The sequence below is a fragment of the Doryrhamphus excisus genome, chromosome 10, assembly GCF_030265055.1.
Source record: "Doryrhamphus excisus isolate RoL2022-K1 chromosome 10, RoL_Dexc_1.0, whole genome shotgun sequence".
Lineage (NCBI taxonomy): Eukaryota > Metazoa > Chordata > Actinopteri > Syngnathiformes > Syngnathidae > Doryrhamphus > Doryrhamphus excisus.
The window spans coordinates 5,701,540-5,722,341 of NC_080475.1; the positions used below are offsets into that span (position 1 = coordinate 5,701,540).

Genomic DNA, 20,802 nt, shown 5'->3' on the forward strand with positions numbered 1-20,802 from the left:
TTAAACTATATTAGGAAAGCAGGAAGTGAACAAATATAACTGTTACTGATTGGGATGCACTCAATTGTAATGTGATGCATGTTCAAATGAAATAAAACCATTACCGTTACCATTACAATATATTAATATAACAATGCAAGCACATTAGCAACAAAAAACATTGATTTTTGTTCAAATAAGCACAAAGTCGATCTGATCACACGAGTATCGATCCGCCACCCCCACTATTGTGTACCAACATAGTATGGATTAATTGTACGTGTATGGTACTTCCTCACTGGCCCGATGCCCAATGCCCAATGCAGACCGCTGCCATTGCATAAGAGGCGGTGACGTAACTCGGGGCCAGCGCGCTCGGAGGCACCGGAGCCCGGAGGAGGGCGAAGGAGGAGGCGGGGGACTTGCCCAGGGGACACCGGTACTGCCGCACCTCGCTCCGAGTCCTCTCACTGCTCATTCGGTTCTTGCTTCCGAACTCGGCGAGGCTGGTCCAAGCCCGTCTTCCGGGAACTCTCGTGAAGACAGGAAGTGGTCCCGATGGCAGCGCATGTTTTGAAATGTCTGCGTCGGCCTGGACGCTAGAACAACAGGTACCGATACTACTTCCGGCTACTATAACAAAAAAAATGTACTATATAAACAACTAATAAGAGTTTATGTTTGCGCATGCGCATTCCATGCCAGGTGTTTGTGGTGAAAGTGATGGACTATGATCAATTTGACGCGCCCCCTGCTGATAATTCCATCAAAAGAGGTATACAGTCATTGTTTTTATTTACATTTACATCCATTTCAACTTTATGTGTTATGTTTTTGTTTATGTTTATGTTTATGTTTTTTTTGTGCCTCCGCATCCTCTCTCACTCGGTCATAACTCTTTACCCAGCGTGTGGTGTGAGGAGGTTAAAAATGGCAGTAATCTGGAGTAATCCACAGGGATTAGCCTGCACTTGGCTTCTGTTTTTGCTTGACGCCTTTCTATTAAAAGCACCGCTAAAGTAAATCCAAGTGCATTCACGAAAACCCAAAGTTACATCACCTGTCGATGATGTCATCGGCAGTCGACTCAAAAATATTAACTCTTTTTCTAATTTTACGTTTTACATGCATAAAACAATTGCAAATGCATACAGTGTAAACGGCGAATGAAAGGGCTCAGTCAACATTTAAGATTACTTTTACCTTCATTGACGACTACTAGACCTCACAGCTAGGAGACCAGGGTTCAATCCCACCCTCGGGCATCTCTGTGTGGAGTTTGCATGTTCTCCCCGTGCATGCGTGGGTTTTCTCCGGGTACTCCGGTTTCCTCCCACATTCCAAAAACATGCTAGGTTAATTGGCGACTCCAAATTGTCCATAGGTATGAATGTGAGTGTGAATGGTTGTTTGTCTATATGTGCCCTGTGATTGGCTGGCCACCAGTCCAGGGTGTACCCCGCCTTACGCCCGAAGACAGCTGGGATAGGCTCCAGCACCCCCCGCGACCCTCGTGAGGAAAAGCGGTAGAAAATGAATGAATGAATGACGACTACTGTTGCCAAAGACGCGACGTGGAAGCGAGACAACACACGGACACCATCTTCCTGTTTATTTTTATTTTTTTATTCGATAGTCTTTCTCACCTTATTTATGAAAATGCTGCCACTTGCAGCTTTCTTTGGTTCTATTTTGGGTTACCAAATTACCAAATTCAAGAAACAACTCATGTCAAAACAAGAAGGTGGCGGTTGATCTGGCTGCCACATGGTCTTCAATGAAGGTAAAACCTTAAATGTTCATTTACGCCTTTCATTTTATATTTATTTATATGCATTTACAATTATTTTCCGCGTGTTATTGTGTAAAACTATAAAAACTTGTTTTATGTTAATATTTTGGGCTTTTTGGAAGGGATTCATTGGATTTGCATTGTTTCTTATGGGAAAAAATTAATTTGGTCAGACCTTCGGAAACAAAATATTGACGCTAACCAAGGTTCCACTGTATTGATTTCAATAACAATAAAAATTTCGTACACAAGCAAATCTTGAGTGCATTTTGTTAAGTTAATTGTAATTTACTTTGCACTGAACAGGAAGTCACTGTGCATGTTTTACTAGTAGTTATGTTGATGTAGTTGTTTCAGTATGATTAGCGGTAATAATGAAGTTATTATCATTTTTCATAGACATGACCCTCTCACATTTTATGTCAACAGTCATGTGTGTCGACTTTAACTTAAGCGGGCACCTGAGTCACAATTTTCATGACTTTGAACTCATCTCGACAACGTCATCAACAATGACTGGACTTTCACATTAATGACTCGGAAGACTTGACTCAGGTTTTATTCTGAAGACTTGAAAATATTTTAATTTTTCAGTGAGTTAACTAAAACGTGCCCCCATTCAGAGTATTATCAAACACTTGAACTCAAACATTTCAAAACTATGACTTAAGACTTGACTTGCATATTTTCATGACTTATGTGAGGTTTGCAAAATGCTGACTGAATTACTCAATCTGAAGATTGAGTTTTAGTTTTGTCCAAGGTTTGTTAATATAAAATATAATGTAAAATATAATATTGACTTACACTAAATACATTATCATACTGGAGGTTCTGTGGTGTTGATTTAAATCTGGTTAACGTACAGTCGCAGTGTGGTTTCTGAGTATTTCGTCATCTTGTCAAGTCTTTTTAAGGTGATGACTGTCATGGTTTTGGTGGCGGTTGTGGGTGTTTTTTTTATTGCGTTTGTCTCGAGTCTGCATCTTTTTGTTCTACCCGGCTTTGCTTGTGCTCTCCTTTGGAACGTCTAGCGTAGCATCCAGGCTCTTTGGAGAGCTAGTATGCGACGTGGAGACTATGGAGGGAAGCTGTGATGGCCGAGTGGTTAAGGCGTTGGACTTGAAATCCAATGGGATCTTCCCGCGCAGGTTCGAACCCTGCTCGCAGCGTTGTTTCTACTTCCTCCGGTGCATTTTGCAGTCAAGGAGCCTATCCCAGCTGTCTTCGGCAGGGTACACCCTGGACTGGTGGCCAGCCAATCACAGGGCACATATAAACAAACAAACATTCACACTCACATACATACCTATGGACAATTTGGAGTCGCCAATTAACCTAGCATGTTTTTGGAATTCACGGGGAGAACATGCAAGCTCCTCGCTGTGAGGCCTGCGCACCCACCATGCAGCCACTTACAGCAACATCAATATTCTAAACAAGAGTTCCAGGGTGCCTAATCTGTGATGCAGTTGTTTTCATTATGCAACATGATATTCCAATAGAGATGACTATCTAGCAAGTCACTTCTGTGTGGAGAAAGATAAACACCAGCGAGGTAGTGGACTACTTTGTGTCACATTTACATCCAAAGTGATTCGTCTTCTCCTCAAAAACGCTGCGAGCAGGGTTCGAACCTGCGCGGGAAGATCCCATTGGATTTCAAGTCCAACGCCTTAACCACTCGGCCATCGCAGCTTGACACGTTGACCCGCGAATATTTTAAGGCTTTAAGTGTTCTTCATGTTCTTCTTTAAGTGTCCGATTAAGGTAATTGTTGACAATTTATTTTATAATTACAGCGGAAGTGGCGACGCGTCAGAATTCTATCGAGAGCGACTTAATAGTTAGGTGGCGTGTGTTTCACTGAAATTAACATTTCGCTACAATTGGACCTTTTAATATGTGTTATAAGATACAGCAAAAATGATTAATGAAAAACACGTCTAAACGGTGAAACACTTTCATGCTTTCATTTCACAAAAAAGTAAAGGCATAATACCAAGTTAAATTAAATACATATGTAACAAACATATCGCTAATTTGCTGATAAAACAGGACGTAAATGGTTCTTTAAACACAAACGAGTGGTGACATCACTTCCTGTTTGGAATACCAGTAGTGATGTATAATACCAAGCTAGTAATGGCGATACCGAGCCGATCTTGGTACTTTTGAAATTAACCTATTTTGTCTGGTAAATTTGAAAAAATAGTATTTCAAATCACAGCATAAAAATTTGGAGACACGCATTACTAAATACGAGTCCTGTATTTGCTTTGTTGTTTGAGTTTAGCTAGCTAGCTAGCTAATATTTAGCTAGCTAGCTAGCTAAACTCAAACACTTGCCATGAACACAAAAAATGTGTGCTAACTTAACAAAACACGTGTAAATTAATGTTAAACAAATAATAATTTAAAAAGTAACTCATGTTAAAAAGTAATGCTTGGGTCCAGTATGTTGTAAGTGTAAGCTGTAGGTGTTTTACATATGAATACTGTCCATTCATGTTGTATTGTATGTGTGTAACTAAGCAACCTGTTGGACACCTTCAGTTTTTAACTACGTGTGTGTTATCCTCAGGAGGAAACGTGTCCAAGAAGACTCATTTGAGTAAGTACAACTGAACTGTGTGTGTGTGTGTGGTAAGGACATTGCCTGTGCTTGTGCTAGATATTTTTGCATGCAATGTGGTTAACGTCTTAGGAAGGGAAGCTATCAACGGCACCTGTTGAGAGATTGACAGAAAATAACGACACACACGCACACTGTGGCGTTGTTGGAGTTGAGCTATTGGACACGGCAAGGCGGCGTCGCACCTGCGCCTCAACCATGCGTCTCCCCATCGCGCACCCTACTCATGTATTCAACAGCAGCTTTGCCGCTTTGTGACATCTGACTACGCAACACAGCGATAGCATCTCCGTTTTCCTATTTTTTTTGCTCTGCCACAACACACCTGGGTGTGTCATCCAAATACCCAAACCAACACCACACTGACTGTGTCAGGTGGTACGATGGTAACATAAAAAGTTGTATTTATATCGTAGAACGTCAGTGCAGCTGCATATTGAATGATGTTAAACTTTTGTGCTTTCACTCGTCCTTCTTCTTAACAACACCAGCGAATGTAGAAGAGGAAGCAATTCTTCACTGCTGATCTAATTACACTACAGAACGCTTAAAACAATTTAATTTAACTCGTGGGATGTTCCATCTGTGTGTGAGGTGTGGCAGCTTAAGAAAAGTCAGGAAAACCAAACCTGCTAAGTCAGAGGTGTCCTGTTTCTTTCCATCTAGGGCCGTATACAGACATTTTTTTAAAGTATGCATTAATTTCTTAGTGGTGGCCTGCCATAAATGCATTTGGACCGCCACAGATAGATTTGGTGCTCCTTTAAAAAAAATACCATAATATAAATTGTATTCTTTTTTTTTAATAGGACCTATTATGTTTTTTTTTTACTTTTCTGACCTATATGGACCTAAAAAAAAATACATACTAATATTAAAGCGGACCCCCGCATTTGTTGATTTTCAGTATTTGGCCCTTGGTGGAAAAAGTTTGGACACCCCTCTTGTACACTAACTGGAAAATGTACGCAAACCAAGGCAAAATGTGGGCATACATTTTGGACGTAAACCAATGCTAACCGGGGTTCAATTCTTATAATTATGAAGGAATAACAGGGTTAATAATTCAATGATTTGTTTTGGAAAGTATCTACAACCAATTACTATTTAATGGTCATCATTCTAAAGTTTTTTTAAATATTTTTTAAACACTAATAATGTTTTCAATTCAGTGATATGACTTTTGACAAAAAAAAAGTATTGTTCCACTGATATATTTTTTTTGCACCTCAGTCTGAGTTTTTTCCACAAACATCAATGAAAAGTCACAGTAAAACGTCGTTTTGTGACATGCGGTGCAGCGTGCGTGTAAGCGTGAGTGGGGTGAACGACGACTACAAAGCTTTGAGGGAAAAAGTCCCTGTTTCAAAAGATTTGGGGGGGGACAGTCCCGTTGTTTTTTTGTGCTTTTGTGTCCCTCACACTGACACAAGGAAGATGGCACACGCATGCACGCACGCGTGCACGCCCACATAGATGATGGGGGGGGTTGGAGGTTGGGGGGGGGGGGGTGTACACCACCTCTAATAATGGTAGGAAGAGGAGGTGCGTGGCAGAAGAAAGACAAAGTGAGAGGAAAAGTGGGACAAACGTCTGAGACAAGTGGACGAGTCAAGATGATGCGAGGTAGGCATTTTTTTGTAGTGTGTGTGTGTGTGTGTGTGTGTGCGTGCGTGCACGGTGAGATCTTTGATGATTGGAATGAAATGTACAGTCTCTAATCTTGTTGAAATCAAGAACGCCGACTGTTGCGGTCACTGACTACGAGACCGTTTGAATCTTTTCTCGAATTTCCACGTATGTAGTGAGTGATAAAATATTGTGTCTTTATATAGACTGATTTACGTTACACAATTGAGACTAGAGTTATTTCCAATGTGTGTGTGTGTGTGTGTGTGTGTGTTTGTGTAGTCAGACAGACTTTTTTCATCGGGGTGGCCAAGGTGAGACCATTACTCACATCGGGGTGGCAATAAGTGGATGCTTGAAATGTCCAAATGATGTGTCAATTATAAGTGATGTATAAATTATAATGGTCGCTTATAACAGTATGGGGAATATAAGGCATGGCATACAGATACTTCATCTACCACGTACAGAGGAACCGAAATGGATGCTAACCGAATTTTTTCAAATAACGTCAAATTAACGTTTTCATATTTTTACACTAATACTTTTACTCACTTCCTGTCCGCCACCCGTTCTGCTCCCATATCTTGAATGCCTTATTGTCTCTCATTATATTTACTATATTGGGTAGCAGGTGTGTAAAAGTGACTATAGGGATGTTATCTGATGTCTAGAGGGCTCTAATAATGTTAAGAACCATGTTTGTATGCCATAACAAAAATGTTTCATTTATAAATCAGGAATCCTACTTTGTGGAAATTCACTTATCACGGTCAGTTGACCGTGATAAACGAGAGATTACTGTATAGTTATAAAAAAAATAGTTATATATATATATATATATGCAAAGTATAGTATAGTATATAGTATAATTATCAAAAAATGGCCAATATTGTGGCCGTAGAGCAACCAGGGGTGGCCATAGCCACCCCATAGCAAAATATAGTCGTGCGGGATAAACTTTTTTTTTTCCATTTTCCCCAGTGAAATGAGTCAATTTAATGTGCCACACAGGAAGTAGCGCATATCAAGTGTTAGCCACACAATTTAAATATTCCCGCAAGTCAATCAGAATTTTGTCTGCTTTAAGGTTTGATCAAGCGCCATGCTTTGCAAATATTCAAGTCTAGAAAAATATGAAATAAATGCTAATCACAAAATGACACTTATTATTATTATTTTATGTAACTTAAAATTTGTATTTTGAATACTCTGTGATTGACAGACGACCAGTCTCGAATGTACTTGTCTTAAGTCAACTGGGGTCGGCTCCAACTCAGCCATACGCGCTAAAAGAATAGATGAAGAACGATAAATTATTATGAATCATAATCAGTGTATTCCCTCTTAATCAGTTGTTAGTAAATACAAGAATAGTGTGTATGTTTGCAAAAAAAAATCAATGTTTTTTTTTTTTAATTACTGATGTCGCAGTGTTGCACTTCATCATACTGAGAGGTATTCGCAACATACGGACTCTCGTCTTTGCCAAATGAGGCAACCAGAACGTTAGAAACTCTCAATATGATGCATTAAAGTCACTAACTGCAACCACCATGATAAAGCTGCTGCTTTGACAATGTCAGTCCAAAACTTTCTTATCTTCGTTAAGGCTGACATTGGGCCGGCGCACCTGATGTTGCGGCCCGCAAGCGCGCAGTTAACAATATGCACAGGAAGTGGTGCTAATATTCCTATCGTGCAACAATCATGTAGTAGTGATGGAATAAAACACCGCACGCGTGCACCACACAGGGCAGAGGCGATCATTGTTAAGACTTTTGGGTGGGTGTGGGGGGGGATTCCGGAGTGGATCTGTACATGCGTTATCTTTATCTGAGAGGATTTCCTTTGTTGCGACGCAGCGTCTTAAGCAAAGTGCTTCACATCAAAGCGCCCAATCTGGCAGGTGACACGTTTCCTGTCTGAAATATGGCAAATGGAGTCCAAGACTGTTTGAACGTTTCTCATCCCGTGCAGGGGCGAATATGATAAGATGGCGGCATCTTAGCTTGGACGAAGGTGATCAAACAAATGAGTGTACAGAGGATCCTCGCAGATTCGTAAATCAGCAATCACGGCCCGACACATTTGCACATTTTTTGTGAGTTTTTAAATTCTTTAGGCCGGTATGATTGATAACCTTGGGCAAAAATACCAAAGTTTCACTGTGTTATTATAATTACAGCTATAAGATGTGTTATTCAGAAAAATACAGATTGAAAAGAAGAGAAAAACAAGCCAAGACAAAAGAAAAATAACTGAATTTTGTCAAAATTAATAATAACGACATTGCGGCTAATGCTGCATTTTTCTAGTTTAAAAAAAGTAATTAAAGGGGAACTGCACTTTTTTTTTTAAATTTTGCCCATCATTCAAAATCCTTATGTGAAACATGGACACATATTTCTTTCCCTTTTCTGTGCATTCTAGCACGAGCTAGCTAGCAACGGGCGTCATGGGAAATACCTATTTTGACACAAAAGCCCTCACAAAAAAACTGAAAAAAGCAGCAAGTGTTCCATTTAACTGACTTGTGAGAACATGCAAACGGCACACAGAGATGGCCGAGGGTAGAATCGAACGCGGGTCTCCTAGCTGTGAGGCCGCCGTGCATCCATGGCGTAATATATTACAATTATTACAAAGTGTTGTTTTTGTCATTTCATTGTTTTTTTCAGCACTTTGTGTCTATAAAATACACATTTAACATATGAGGTGGAATAACAACATCCAAACTACATCCAAACACTAACCAATATAAACGTAATATTTTTGTATACTAGCTATGTTTTGAATTTTGGAATGATGTGTGTTTATTTTTATTTTTATTTTTATTTTTATTTTTATTTTTATTTTTATTTTTATTTTTATTTTTATTTTTATTTTTATTTTTATTTTTATTTTTATTTTTATTTTTATTTTTATTTTTATTTTTATTTTTATTTTTATTTTTATTTTTATTTTTATTTTTATTTTTATTTTTATTTTTATTTTTATTTTTATTTTTATTTTTATTTTTATTTTTATTTTTATTTTTATTTTTATTTTTATTTTTATTTTTATTTTTATTTTTTATTTTTTATTTTTTATTTTTTATTTTTTATTTTTTTTTTTATTTTTATTTTTATTTTTATTTTTATTTTTATTTTTATTTTTATTTTTATTTTTATTTTTATTTTTATTTTTATTTTTATTTTTATTTTTATTTTTATTTTTATTTTTATTTTTATTTTTATTTTTATTTTTATTTTTATTTTTTTGTACACTCTTACCAGGGACTTAAACTTGCGTCACAGGAAAGTTGAGGTTTTTTGTTGTCCATTTTACAGTGCAGGGAGCAGACCGCTGACAGAGTGACTTTTTTCTCAATTCGATGAAAGTGGCCCACCCCATCCGATGCCCCCATACATGTAGACACGCATACCCACCCACCCACACAGACACACACAGACACGCACCTTTGCCAAAAAGTTGTGCGATTTCATTTCCTTTTTGTGTTTACACTCTCATAAAAACCCCACCGCTAATGGAATTTTGCGAGGCATCAGCTTTTTTTTTTCTTTTTTTTTTTAAGCCGCTGTATTAGACCAGAAAGCGTCAAGCTGCACTGTACAGTTAGCACCTGATGCAGATGTAAACGCTACACCACAGGTGCCGTGGCTTGTACACCAATATACCAAAATACCAAGCCACTTTATCAAAGTACACAGGGCCACATTTTATTTATCAACATATTCAGATACATTTTGTACATGAAAGATGCTAAAACTGAGAAGCTAATCTACTCTAAGCTAATCCAATGTAGGTGGACATATGCTAAGCTATCACAGATGACCAAGCGTACATGGCGTACTGTTACTCGCTTGTTTCCAAGTACTTATCCTTCGGTCTTTCAGCTGTTGTATTTTTTGTCGTATCCTTGTTTGCCTCACAGCGAATTAATCTTTTCAAATAAAGTCCAATTAATCCGTTCCAATGCAGAACACGTTTTCATATTTTTACACTAATACTTTTACTCACTTCACTTTACTGTCCGCCACCCATTCTGCTCCCCTGTCTTGAATGCCTTATTGTTTCTCATTATATTTACTATATTGGGTATCAGGTGTGTAAAAGTGACTATAGGGATGTTATCTGATGTCTAGAGGGCTCTAATAATGTTAAGAACCATGTTTCTATGCCATAACGAAAATGTTTCATTTATAAATCAGGAATCCTACTTTGTAGAAATTCACTTATCACGGTCATTTGACCGCGATAAACGAGAGATTACTGTATAGTTATAAAACAAATATTATTTACACATATCTCTTGTCCACACGCAACGATGGGATTTTCTTCTTTAATAGAGAAAAGCTAAACTCAGGTAAACTCAGTAAAGCTTTTAAAAAACGATGTACGTATGCGTCTGTGTGACATATAACGCACACAGGTGATTAAAATAAACATTGATAATGTTTTCTGGGCGGCATCTACTGTGTTTTAATGCAAGTCAGCTGAAGGGTTGGCTATCGTTTCAATATTGTCTGATACCGGTGCTAAATCGGTAGGTTCGAAATGGTTAAACGGTGCCCGAAATGTTACTTAAAAAACGAAAAACATAAAAAGTATGTCCAAAAACAGTTAAAGTTGATCGGTTTAAATCAATAATAATACAAATAAAATGAGAATTAAGTAATAAGTTGGCCAATATAAAATGAGATTCCTAACAAATGTTCTGCACGCTGATGGCAAAATCTTGTACTTTACGTTTTGTTTGTATCAGAAAATAAATCAGTGGCGGTCCCACATTGGGTGATGTGTGGCACCAGGAAAGAAGGGCACACACTGACACACTAACACACAGATCCCCTGACACAGTTCCACACAGCCCAAACATACAAATCCACGCACGGCATATTTGTGTATCCAATACGTCACCATAGAAACGACCAAACCAAAACGACCCCAAAGCAAAAGTTGTAGTACGTATCAGCTTCACTTGGGGGGATGGTAGGCTCGGTAAAAGGGGGGGGACGGGTATTACTGGCAATGATGGAACACGAGAGTATTACCGGCAGTCGTGTCCTTGATGAGCGAGACAGGGAAGGATTCGCTGAGAAAGACACGACTTGAAAGCAGGACACTCAGAGCGAGAAGAAAAGCCAGTCGACCACTTGAAAGGGTTTTGAGGTTTCACACCTTCACGCTCGCCACCTCTCTCCGCTTGCTCATATTCCATGTCCTCACAAGACACTCTCGTTGTATTTGATGTTATTTTGCTCATTTTTGATCATGATTGGCGGGAAATACCTTCCCCTTTTTCACATCAGTTGATTGATCTTCAAGGGGAAGTACATTGTAGTGCACTTTCTTCCAGTGGGAACAGCTGCAGCACTTTTCCACTGTGGAACAAATACATCTCATTATTCAGAATTTTAATTTTATTTAGTTAATTTTTTTTTCATATCTGTGTATAAAAATATATTTTTATACATTTTTATAAATGTATATACATTTATATAATATATAATCTTTTTATATCTGTGTATAAAAAATACATTTTTATACATTTTAATAAATTTATATACACAGATTAAACTAAAAAAAAAAACTAAAAAATTTAACTAAATTTACAGAGAAAAATGGAAAATAAATTCTAAATAAGCAGATGTATTTGTTCCACAGTGGAAAAGTGCTGCAGCTATTCCCACTGTGAGAAAGTGATTAGTTTAATTAATTAATTAAGTTTAATTTTTTTTTATACACAAATATAAAAAAAATAATTTAGAATTAATTTAAAATTAATTAAATTTATGCTAATGTGTGTATATATATATGTGTGTGTGTGAGTATATATATATATATATATATATATATATATATATATATATATATATATATATATATATATATATATATATATATATATATATATATATATATATATATTTATTTATTTAGTTTAATTTTTTTATACACAAATATAAAAAAAACTAAATTAACAGAGAAAAATAGATTTGTACTTACAGGACGTACCTGTCTATAAGCTGGAGGTATCCATGTTGTAACATGGGATGTTTAGAACACAAAGATTTTTTTCTAAATGCTTTTTTTTCCCAAACAATGAGTGTAACATGGCTAGTTAAACAGTGGCCGAACAAAAACGTCATTTATTGATTTATTGCCATCCTCATCCTCCTCCTGGGAACTAACACTACTAAAGTCGTCCTCTTCTTCACAATTGAACACTCCCATAATGTTTGAATATTGGGAAATTTAATATATAAGTAACGGTACTTAGTCCTACACTATGTAACCTAAAAAAATTGCATGTTTACAGTAAAATACAACATTTCTACTTAAGCGCGCCTCTCTTATTCCTGTTGTTTTTGCCTGAAATTGTTGTTGAATGTTTCCTTCTCACAGTTAGCATTTTGCGTATGTGTTTGTTCAGCCCAGATTGAAGTTATCCCGTGCAAGATCTGCGGTGATAAGTCCTCTGGAGTGCATTATGGAGTCATCACATGCGAGGGCTGCAAGGTGAGACACAATTAATGCAGCATTGAAGCAGATTAGGGGATAGACCCTCGGATATATCCTGGTAACCTGTGTTAACAAAATAAGGGTGTCATAAAATTCAGCCAAGGCTTCAAACAAAGTATACTACTTTGACAAATAAACATCTTTTTTGATAGTATATGATGTAAAAGGAAGCTTCATAAAAAATGTTTATTCAAGATTTGATATTTATATACTGCATGACATTAGCTAAAAGTTCAATAATTCACAGATAAAATTTAATTAAAAAACTATGCAGACTTTTATTTTCCTGCTTCTTAAAAGCATCGGATTGAGAATCGTTAGGAACTGGAATCGGAACCGGAATCGGAACCGGAATCGGAACCGGAATCGGAACCGGAATCGGAACCGGAATCGGAACCGGAATCGGAACCGGAATTGTTCAAATTCAAAAGACACCCAAGGAGATAATCGAAACATGCAAAACAGCCAGCGACTTCTCCCCAAAGTGGCGAATCAGAGCTTTTCTTCATGTCACTCACACACCCCAATGACCTTGAAATAGTCTCTGAGAGGTTGTAAGAAAGTTAGCAAACAACAGGGGAGGAGTTATGATGCTAATTTGCAGACAAAGGCCAGCAATGACGCAATCATTACATTTTCCATGCGCGTGATTGGCAGATGAGATTTAAAGTGGCGGTTGAGTGGTTAGCGCGTAGTAGACCTCACAGCTAGGAAACCCGGGTTCAATTCCACTATCGGCCACCTCTGTGTAGAGTTAGCATGTTCTCCCCGTGCATGCGTGGGTTTTCTCCGGGTACTCCGGTTTCCTCCCACATTCCAAAAACATGCTAGGTTAATTGGCGACTCCAAATGAATGAATGAATGAGTTTTCCTCCTATGTTGTGTGGAAGTGGTAACTTTTTGGCTTCTTATTTTGTCTTTCCCCACCTTCGGTCATCTATGTGTGGAGTTTGCATGTTCTCCCCGTGCATGCGTGGGTTTTCTCCGGGTACTCCGGTTTCCTCCCACATTCCAAAAACATGCTAGGTTAATTAGCGGCTCCAAATTGTCCATAGGTATGAATGTGAGTGTGAATGGTTGTTTGTCTATATGTGCCCTGTGATTGGCTGGCCACCAGTCCAGGGTGTACCCCGCCTCTCGCTCGAAGACAGCTGGGATAGGCTCCAGCACCCCCCACGACCCTCCTAAGACTTTGGCACGGCTGCGTCACAGGTTATTGTGTCCCTAGGGAAACGAGCTGTGGTGCACACGTTCCATTTTATTGTCTGGCTTAATATGAATGGCAGAACAGACGTCTTGGCAACATAAATCCGTTTTGTTTTTATCATTAAAATCTCACTCCGCTCTCAACTCAGGGATTTTTCCGTCGTAGCCAGCTGCCCACGGTGTCCTACTCCTGCTCCAGACAGAGTAACTGCACCATCGACCGGTCCAGCCGCAACCGATGCCAGCACTGCCGCTTGCAGAAGTGCTTGGCCCAAGGCATGAGCAAAGACGGTGAGGCGCCCTTGCACCCTTCTTGTGGTTTACCTGAGTTTTTAACACCTTGTCCCCTTCAGCCGTGAAGTTTGGACGCATGTCCAAGCGCCAGCGCGACTCCCTCATCGCTGAAGTGGAGCGGCACCGACAGCAGCAGCAGCAGCAGCTACAAATGGACGCCCAGTCAGGCTCGTCCTACACCACCAAGGAGCGCCAAGACTGCTCCTCACAGCTGCTTCAGCCCGTGGCTTCAGCCTACTCCTACAGCGCGGAGTCTGAACTTCTGTCCTTCACCGCTGATGTCCACCCCTACCTTCTGTGCTCCCCCAACCAGCCGCAAGTGTCTGATATCATCTACAGGAGCTCCGCTATCTCGCCATCTTCCAGAACTCTCATGAGGTTGGACGCCAGTGGACACGCTGACATAAGAGGTGATGCTCTCGTTACTCTTTTTACACTTTATAGAAAGTCTTTCTTATTGTTTCCATCATCCCGTTCTCTCATCTTCACATCAGGATTGGACTCGAGATCATCGTCACATGACCTGATGGCGATTCATCCCTACAACCAGACCGAGGACCCTCGCGGCCCCTACTCGCGTAATATAGGTGAAGTAAAGGCACAGCCAGACAAAGTCATAACGTGTCGTATTTCTGACTGCCTTCCTATTGGCCCAGATGAGCTGTGCGCCAGCATCGTCCGCTCCAACAAGGACACCTCCCAGTTCCGAGCGGAGGAGCTGCACGCGCTCAAGTGGAAGGTGTTCAGCAGGGAGGAGGTCCAAGCCTACCAGAACAAAGTAACTAACGTTTTTGTCTCGGGTTTCTGTGACCTCGTTAGGGGCTCTCTAAAACCAACATGCGGCCTTTTTTTTGGGGGGGGGGGTTCAGGCTGCGGCTACTGTTCTCTTTGAGGAAGCTAACAGGAAACTGCAAAAAGATACTTTTCAGAATTTTCCACTCTTCTTCTGCCTCTTGCAGTGGCTTAAAACCAGAGTGGCATGAAGGGAAGTTCAGACCTTCGACGAGGCCTACATTCAAGTTCAAATTTCAGCTTCCTTACCTTACCTTGCAACATAAACAGCTAACTCGCCTAGTTTTTACTGTCCTAGCTAAAAGGGCGAACATACATAACGCAATGAAAAACATAAACCTGTACTACCAACTACTGTACCTACATAATTAGCTGACCTTCATCACGTCCTTCACTAACTACTTTTCACCTACCATCCTAACTGACTAGCACATAAGGGCTAGCGTGACTCCGTAATACATGCAAGATTAATCCATCATGGAACTAGCTACCCGGCTAATATCGGTATCAATATTCAACATCAGTATCTAACTAAACTAGTAACTAAATTCTACCTACCAACCTAACTTTAACCCAACTAGGACAACTCTACCGCCAACCTCTATGACGGACGTACCTAAATTCTAGCTACATGGTAACTTTTTCACAACTAGCAAACATCTACAGTACTTTTTCATCCGTGTGGTAATGACAATGTGTGCCTGACAAAGGTCTTGCACCATAATATTGAACCAAATTTTACCTACCAACCTAACTAGGGCACCTCTATGACGGACGTACCTAAATTCTAGCTAAATGGTAACTTTTTTACAACTAGCAAACATCTACAGTACTTTTTCATCCGTGTGGTAATGACAATGTGTGCCTGACAAAGGTCTTGCACCATAATATTGAACTAAATTCTACCTACCAACCAAACTAGGGCATCTCTATGACGTACGTACCTAAATTCTAGCTACATGGTAACTTTTTCACAACTAGCAAACATCTACAGTACTTTTTCACCCGTGTGGTAATGACAATGTGTGCCTGACAAAGGTCTTGCACCATAATATTGAACCAAATTCTACCTACCAACCAAACTAGGGCACCTCTATGACGGACGTACCTAAATTCTAGCTAAATGGTAACTTTTTCACAACTAGCAAACATCTACAGTACTTTTTCACCCATGTGGTAATGACAATGTGTGCCTGACAAAGGTCTTGCACCATAATATTGAACTAAATTCTACCTACCAACCTAACTAGGGCACCTCTACCGCCAACCTCTATGACGTACGTACCTAAATTCTAGCTAAATGGTAACTTTTTCACAACTAGCAAACATCTACAGTACTTTTTCATATGTGTGGTAATGACAATGTGTGCCTGACAAAGGTCTTGCACCATAATATTGAACTAAATTCTACCTACCAACCTAACTAGGGCACCTCTACCGCCAACCTCTATGACGGACGTACCTAAATTCTAGCTAAATGGTAACTTTTTCACAACTAGCGTCTACAGTACTTTTTCATCCGTGTGGTAATGACAAGGTGTGCCTGACAAAGGACGACTAACGTCAGTGTTTCCGACCCCTGATCTACCGTATGTCCAATGGAGAACATTTGGGGATGGTTGGCAAGGGTCCAGACGGCGGTGCCCTCCGTGAATGTTGCTCCGTTACCTGGAGCAACATTCCCACTCGCCTCCTGGAAACAAGCTAACCAGCTAACCACTTAACCAGTTAGCAAGAATGGCCTCCTTAAGCTCCAACAGTGCCATATGTCAGTTCTTACAGTTCTTAACTGATCTTCAGGAGAACCTTTAGCGTGTGGCTACCTAACTTCTACTTCAAATGCGTAGATTCGAAGACGTAATGGCGGTAACCCGTTCTCCTTCCCCCAGTCAGTGGATGAGATGTGGCAGCACTGCGCGGTTCGTCTGACCGATGCGGTGCAGTACGTGGTGGAGTTTGCAAAACACATCCCCGGGTTCCGTCTGCTCAGCCAGAACGACCAGATCGCCCTCCTCAAGACAGGTGAGGTCACCTTCCGCGGACTCACTCCCTCGCCGTTCAACTGATGACTCGCATTCCATCCGCCGGATCCGCCGGGTCTCAGGTTCCATGGAGGTGGTTCTGGTGAGGATGAGTCGCTCCTTCAACACCGACAACAACACCGTCTTCTTCGACGGCAAATTCGCCGGAAGTGAAGTCTTCAAGTCTTTGGGTGAGGACGCTTCTACTACTGGGAACGTTCTCTCGGAAGTCCTTCTTCTCGACACGTCTTCTCTTGCAGCGTGCACCGATTTGATCGCGGCCGTGTTCGACTTTGCGCACAGCCTGTGCGCTTTGAAGCTCACCGAGCAGCAGGTGGCGCTCTTCAGCGCTCTGGTCTTGATCAATGCAGGTAGGACACTTTATTAGGCACACCCGAACCATGGAATGAAACACCATAAAGAAAACGTAAAAAAAATAACGCCTGGTTGGGATTTAGCAATATGTTTATTACTGTGGCCTCGCTAAGCATCACACCTACATCGCTAAATCAGGTACGAACAGTTAATCCCGTTCCGCAGCGAGGTCGGGATTACAGCACCCATTTAGACATATTGAAATTGTTAAATATGTAACAGTATCATAAAACAAGCCATCCATAATACTGGGGACATTTCAAACCACTTTGGAACCTTTTTTTTTCAATAGTTGGAAGTCATTCTAAAAACAATGATAAAATATTTTTATAATAGTTTTTAGATTGTATTTTGCCATATTTGTACCTAATTATGACTCCATGTGGAGATGCCCAAGCGCAGAATCGAACCCAGTTCGATTGACTGTGTGGCCACCATGCTAACCACTCGGCATTTTTGTTTGGTACAAATGTATTATTTCATGTATTATCTATTTTTGTAGATTACAAAATTATTTTTTTAATGGAATTATAGTCCAGTTATAAGAAACTGTAGAGTTACAATAACAGCCTGACTTTTTTTTATTATCATTATTTCATTGATAACTGCATTTTTTACAATTAATTATTATATAATATAATTATAAATAATACATTTATAAATAAATAAATAAATAAATAAATAAATAAAGATATAATTATTATTATATTATAATAATATATAATTCTATATATAATTATTATTATATAATTATATATTCAATAATTATATTATAATAATTATTCAATATTATTATTATCATCATCATTATTATTATTATTACCTATTTTAATATCAGGTTCATTTTTGTCACAGTTATAAATGAATGCACTGTTTGGATATATAATATCCAACTATAAAACATATATAATATCCAGTAATAAGTTGAAGCTGCACAGTAATAATTCTTATTCATGATTAATTCCTTATTTAAGTTATTATTTTTAATATATGTATTCTTTTATCTTGTGTTATTTTTCACACCGGCTGGATCCCAGGTTCATTGTTGTCTTGGGTTGCCCTCTAGTGGTCGTCGGTAGTCATTGCAAGATGGGTTGATTGCGGTTCTGCATCACCAAGTGACGTGAGTTATGTCTCTCTGCAGATCGCCCGTGTCTGGAGGACAGAGTCAGGGTGCAGCGAGTGCAAAGAAGCGTGGAATTGGGTCTGACACACGTTCTACGCAGAGACAACCGGGACAGCCTGATGCATAAGGTACATCAAAACAACGCACTCCAGGCTGCACCGCACTTCTGTAGTACATCATTGTATCTTTTTGTGCAGCTGTACCAGAGGATGTCCGTGTTGCGTTCACTGTGCAGTCTGCACATGGAGAAGTTGCGCTGGTTCAGTCGCCGCTACCCGCTTACCGCTCACACTCTCTTCCCTCCTCTCTACAAGGAGCTGTTTGCTTCTGAGGCGGAGCTGCTGCTTCTGCCCGAGGCCACACACTGATCAAACACACACACACACACACACACACACCGACAACCGATGACGTCAACGCCAATCATCAATAGTAACATCACGGTAAACTGTACATGCATACCGTATTTTCCAGAATATTCATTCGCACTTTTTTTTCCCCACGGTTTGACTGGTCCTGCCACTTATACTCTGGGCGAATTACTATGTATGTTTTTATTCTACACACTCACAGCCACAAGAGGGCGCTCTAGCCTTGCGGTGCCAGTATCTGCTACTCCCATCACGCCCGTACCACCGAATATTTACAAAGTAAACATCGACTGAAAAAGATGGATTACAATCTGTAAGCAAGGGTAGTTATGCTGTGTTCTTTAGGGTAATGTTTGTTAGTACGAATAACTGTTAGCATATGTTAGCATACCGCATATTCACGTTACGTATTTAGCTTGTTGTTCTCCGTTAACTTGAAAGTCAATTTCCCTCCCAAAATGGGACTTATATGTATTTATTTTTTTTATTCGTGATTTGTTTTTATAGTCCGGAAAATACAGTAATACATACATAATACATGATCTATTTTTGTAATTTGGAGAGTAGCCATCGGTGACGTGGTCTGAGCTTGTAAGAATATATCATTCCGATAATTCAGTATTATTTTCATATCTTGATGCTATTTTGAAATATTCCAGACAAGCCTATTTTTTTCTTCTTCTTGTTGTTAATGCTACGTGTAAATATTTCTATAAGTATAAGATAGCTTGCACTATGACGTGAGTGTGTCCAGTTATAAGCTGGTTTTGATGCACGTGAAAAAACAATGCTGAAAAAGGTTTGACTGGTGGAGCCTCGGTTAGCGTCCGCTCGTTGAAAACACACAATTTTGACACAATCTGTATTTATATGCATTTCCAGTTGTTTTCTGCATATTAATGTATACTTCTAAAACCATAAAAATGCATTTTGTGTCACCATTTTAGGCTTTTTGGAAAAGATGAATTGGATTAATTAATATTTCTTAAGGGAAAAATTGATTGTCCATTTGAATGGCACTCACCAAGGTTCCCGTGTACTGTAATACAATCAACAAATGAGGGGGGCGGGGCTAGAATGACTTTAAGAATGGAGCCTGAGTGGAGGCCTGTGCTGTCTGTCACTATAGACGCCAAAACACTGCCATTAAGTCAGAAGCACAAAAATAAAACATATGTTGAAATTGAAAACAAGGAAATCGATATTAAAAAAATAAGATTATTAAAAAGAATTTAAAAACTATATTTTTTTAATATTAAAAATTGAAAAAAATATATATATTTATTAAAATATATATATTATTAATATTAAAATGACAAAGACCCTGAAAAAATAAACATAGTGTCACCGCAAAATGTAAATTGAAAGCAAGGAAATCGATATTTAAAAAAATAAGATTATTAAAAATAATTTTAAAACTATATTTTTTTAATATTAAAAATTAAAAAATATATATATATTTATTAAAATATATATTTTTTTAATATTAAAAAGACAAAGACCCAGAAAAAAATAAACATAGTGTCACCGCAAAATGTAAACAAAAGACCGAGCCCCTTAGGGAACATAGGGAAATTTATTTTGATGGGTAAAATTTTTATTTATTTATTTTGTAATTTTTTTTTTCCCATCACCCACTTCCCTTTGGGGGCTCTGTATGTTTCAGTTTCAGTGCTTGCCAAGACTTAATGACAGTGATCAGGCTCCGTAGCAAACACCTCAAGCTATTTTGTACGTTATGGCTCGGAGAAGATGCTGACCCCAATAGTAACCTCCTGTAGCTCCACAGTACAGCAATGTTGTGATGCACACTGTATATATATATACATATATATAAAATATATCACAATTTGCATTGGCAGGTCCCGCAAATGTGATTTAAATTAAAATCCAACAACAAAAAACTTGTTTTGCTTTTAGCATTAAGTGCAGAAAAACACAACATTCTTTGTGTGCAAATTTCACCATGAAGTCAATAAAATGCTGAGACTGCAAGGAAACGTCTTCACCGCTTCTCTGTTTTGACGTTCTGTTTGAACAAAAAATGTTACGAA

General features: G+C 38.9%; 2 protein-coding genes and 2 non-coding genes across 4 annotated transcripts in view; 2 read left to right on the forward strand and 2 right to left on the reverse strand.

Annotated features, from left to right (window-relative positions):
• The window catches only part of cldn12 (claudin 12), a 120,772-nt gene that overhangs the window by 70,249 nt on the left and 29,721 nt on the right, over nt 1-20,802 (reverse strand). The window lies entirely within an intron of this gene.
• rorc (RAR-related orphan receptor C) lies at nt 82-19,689 on the forward strand. The gene is made up of 13 exons (XM_058084120.1): nt 82-590; nt 685-754; nt 4,356-4,385; nt 12,475-12,560; nt 13,919-14,060; nt 14,123-14,473; nt 14,558-14,650; nt 14,720-14,841; nt 16,745-16,877; nt 16,960-17,067; nt 17,137-17,247; nt 18,396-18,505; nt 18,575-19,689. Exons 1-13 carry the CDS (start codon nt 558-560, stop codon nt 18,743-18,745), a joined length of 1,560 nt encoding a protein of 519 aa, XP_057940103.1. The 5' UTR covers nt 82-557; the 3' UTR covers nt 18,746-19,689.
• trnas-uga (transfer RNA serine (anticodon UGA)) lies at nt 2,862-2,943 on the forward strand. The gene has a single exon. It is a non-coding gene; the product is annotated as a tRNA-Ser (tRNA).
• trnas-uga (transfer RNA serine (anticodon UGA)) lies at nt 3,388-3,469 on the reverse strand. The gene has a single exon. It is a non-coding gene; the product is annotated as a tRNA-Ser (tRNA).